This window comes from Fragaria vesca, linkage group LG6, assembly GCF_000184155.1.
Source record: "Fragaria vesca subsp. vesca linkage group LG6, FraVesHawaii_1.0, whole genome shotgun sequence".
Taxonomy (NCBI): domain Eukaryota; kingdom Viridiplantae; phylum Streptophyta; class Magnoliopsida; order Rosales; family Rosaceae; genus Fragaria; species Fragaria vesca.
Genome location: NC_020496.1, coordinates 16,408,104 through 16,411,962, shown reverse-complemented (window position 1 = coordinate 16,411,962; position 3,859 = coordinate 16,408,104). Strand labels below are relative to the sequence as shown.

The 3,859-nt window shown below is 38.3% G+C and overlaps 1 protein-coding gene across 1 annotated transcript; it reads right to left on the bottom strand.

Moving 5' to 3' along the window:
- Window positions 1-1,965: 1,965 nt before the first annotated feature.
- LOC101306452 (probable CCR4-associated factor 1 homolog 11-like) lies at window positions 1,966-3,090 on the bottom strand. The gene has a single exon (XM_004305418.1). The coding sequence runs from the start codon at window positions 3,088-3,090 to the stop codon at window positions 1,966-1,968; it is 1,125 nt and encodes a 374-aa protein (XP_004305466.1).
- Between the last annotated feature and the right edge of the window lie 769 nt (window positions 3,091-3,859).

The window sequence follows — 3,859 nt, the reverse complement described above, 5'->3', positions numbered from 1 at the left end:
AAAAAAATGTATAATTATCACAATGTACTTCCGTATTTATGCTATTGTTGTTTGCTTTGATATTGATGCAAATGGTATCTTGACTTCTTGAGTGTGTGCGCTGAGGACATCAATCGTGAAAGAACTTCATGTGAGGAATGATAATCTCTATGCTTATTATGACTGAAGATAGCACCTAGCTAGTCTCAAGTAATTTGATCTGCAGGTTTAGCTATAACTGTGTAAACATGAAAATTCCTGTAACGAATGACAGAAAGACACGTGTACAAAGTAAAATATTTGTATTGATGAATTTATGGGTTACAATCTCTGTGGGTATTCTTTTACAAGAATTTCTTTTGATTCGATCTTCGACGTCGATTTGATCCAAGGGTTACGAGCACTTGAACTTGAATCAAATGTTTTAGTTTGGACTTCTTGTCATGTTGACGATTTGTAGTAGTTGATTGACCAAGGGCCGTAGAGGCTTGTTCTTGATCGGACTTAGGCCACGAGCGGTGTCACGTGGTGAATGTTCTTCGGCCTTGATAGTAGATGAATCGGCACGTGTGTTTGGTGCTTGTTGATTCTCCATGAGCTTGTTGAAGAACTTGGTAGAAGTTTTGATTTGTTAAAGGGCTTGAAGACGAGGGTTGAGCAAGGGCCATAAAAGCTTGATGTTGATCGGGTTTGGGCCACGAGAGGTGTCACGTGGTGGTTTGTTCTTCGTCTTGAAGTTGGTGAAGATGTCGGCTATTTGGCAGCTTGGTGACTCTTCAGGATTTGACAACTTCTAAGCTTAAGGTTGATGAAGAATCGGCTATTTGGCAGTTTGATGATTCTTTAACGGTTTAGGAGACTTCTGAGCTTTCGGGAGTAATTTTTCTCTTTTGTCCGGAAGTCCTTCTCTTGATATGAGAGGGGGTATTTATAGTGTCAACGTGCCTCCGTTTATGACATGCAATGAAAACACCAAATCAATTGTATTTCCTTAACGGTAGTAACTAAATCAATCAGTTTTGATTAATTGATTTAATTATTAATTTTAACACAATTAAATCAATCAGTCTTATTTGATTGATTTAATTACGACCGATAAGGTATAACCGATTTGGATTAAATGTTCGACTTCCTTTTTCGATAATCAATTTAATTTGATTGATATCTGATTTTCAATCGACATTTAATATTTGATTTTAGTCGGGATTTAAGGTTTTGTTGTCGACCGACCATTCGCACGTCGCCACATGTCATTTCAACGACTTTTCAACTTTGCCAACTCACGAGCCACGTATGTAATTTGTTGGGCCCATGCGTCGTCCGAATAATTTAATAATTATTATTCTCGTTAAATTTTATGCGTTTACAAACTGAACATTATTTTACTTTGCCTAGGTAAGTCACAAGTTAGGTGTCAGATCTGTTTTCAATTTTTTGTTTTTTAGGACTGAAAGTCCATATGCACACTTTTTTGGGAAAATGCCCAAATGCACAAAAAGACACTTTTTTCTGGGTTGTACATTGTTACCGTTAATGTGATTTGCTCATTATTTGCTGGCCTTGTCTGGTTTCGTTGTGCATAAATTCTATAGCTATCTTTTTGTTTTTTGATATATGATCTTACAACTCAATGATCCAGACATGCCACCGAATTAAAATTTTGTCCTGGTTTCTCTGTTTTACAACATGCTGGAGTCACTACAGTTACAGAGTTATACCCTCCTGTTCAATTTGAAACCTTGCAAAAGCTTAAATTTTCTAACTAAATTTACAAAGTTAGAAGCAATAGATCATTGAGGTTTTTTTTTTTTTTCGTACAAGTATAGATCATTGAGGTTTAAGTTAATTCTTCTCTGTTAGAACTGTAGGTTACAACTTGAAGAAATTAGATAAAAATCTAGGTTGACAGTTACAGCAACAGAAGACAGATACAAATATATAGTAGAGTAATTACAAAATCTGCATTATTTGTCAACTAATACGAAACTATATACAAAGCCCCTTGAGTCCTTTACAACTATACAACTTATCATAGTTCTGTTTCTCTCTTTCTTCCTCCCCTCTTATAAGAAACTCAAAGACTTCCTTGGCCTTATCAATATCACAAGGAGCCATGGCATTCGCAAAACTCATATTCATTGTAAAATTCTGCAATGTCTCAATGCAGCTGGTATTAGAATATGCAGGCTCCAAACACACATATACAAGCTCGATAAAGGTTTTCAATGTCAAAAGACTGTCAGAACCAGCCGTGTGACTCTTCCCGGCTGCCCAAGCAACCCCGAGCATCTCTGCCACCTTCTCCAAACCTCCATAAAGTCCAGCACCAAGACTCGTAATCATGTGTTTAATGTCAAACATGCTAGGCCCAAAGCACATCTTTACGAATCTCATGAACACTTCCATGTCGTCTGGCAAATTTTTTCCAGTGAGAATCTTGCTGAAGAAGCCAAAATCATAAGAACTCTGGAAACCCACCCATGTCAAAGGTATCTGTGAATTGTTTCCTACCAGCCCAGAGCGCCGACACAACTCTGCAAACTCAGAAGAAGGAATGCCTTCCTTCTTGTTTCTCTCGAAATCGATCCCGTGAGTCTTGAGAAGCTCAATTGAGGCGTCGTTGTGATCATCAGTTTCGATATCAAAGTCGCTGAAATTGAACTCCCATGTGTAGAAGTTTCCGTATCTGTCCGAGAGAGTCAAACCCAGTTGGATTATGTTGGTGGCGTTCACATTGTACTTCATCTGCTCATAATTGTAGTGTGGATCTTGGAGACGGCCCTTGTCGGATGTAGAAAGTACACCGGGGAATTCGGTGTCTATAGAAGCAAGAAAGCAGCGGTCACGGGCATGGTTCTCGTCGGGCCAGAACAGTAAGTTGCGGATTTTCTTGAACTCGTACCCCAAATTCTTGTGCCAAACCTGATTGATTATGCCAGGGACTGGAAAAACAATACGTTGGGAACGGGGAACTGGAAGAACAATAGGATGCGAACTGGGCAGTAGATGGTTCTGCATAGGATCTCGGGACTCGACGATGGTCTGAAATAGGTAAGGATGATGGTGATGAAGCTGATGATATGGAATACAGAGTAAAGTACCTGCTCGCATAATTTTGAAGTGGGCTACAACTTTGATTGTATGAATTGTACGTTGGGAGAATAATGATCGAGAGTAGTGATGCTTCACAAAGGCCACAGGGGTTGTGGTTATATAGAATTATAGATGTCGTTAACTCCCTAATCCTAATGGGATGGGGATGTCTGTAACTCCCTGATCCTAATGGGATATGGAAAAAATTACTAGGTTATGACTATATACTTTCCAAAGGGGAGTAGGAAACCCAGAAATTGAAAGGAAGCAGAATATTGAAAGAGGAAGAAGGTAAGTAATATACGGTCTTGCCCAAAAGAATAATGACATTTTAGTTATTGGACTTACTCGTTGGAAGCCCTTCTAATGAGGACCCTTAAGTTGAGAACTTGGTGATGACTTTTCGGCTTATCCCACATTTCGATCTTATATCTACATCTTAACCGTTCAGTTTATAGGTATTTATGAGTAGATCATTTCTCCAAATTTTCAGCTATATTGAAAATTGTTAAGGCATTTATAACTTATGAACTTGAACGGTTCATATTTGACAGATTTGGGTTATCTATTAATTTGATATAGTTTGTTATCTTAACGAATACCAATTTGGCTGAAAATTTGTAGAAATGATTTACTCATATAAACCTAAAAACTGAACGGATGAGATGTCAAAATGTGAAAGAAAAATGGGTCTTTTAAACCATAAACCGAAAAGTCCTCAACTAGTCCTCAACTTAAGAGTCCTCACTAGAAAGGCTCCCCTTACCCGCTGGACTTCGGACATTTT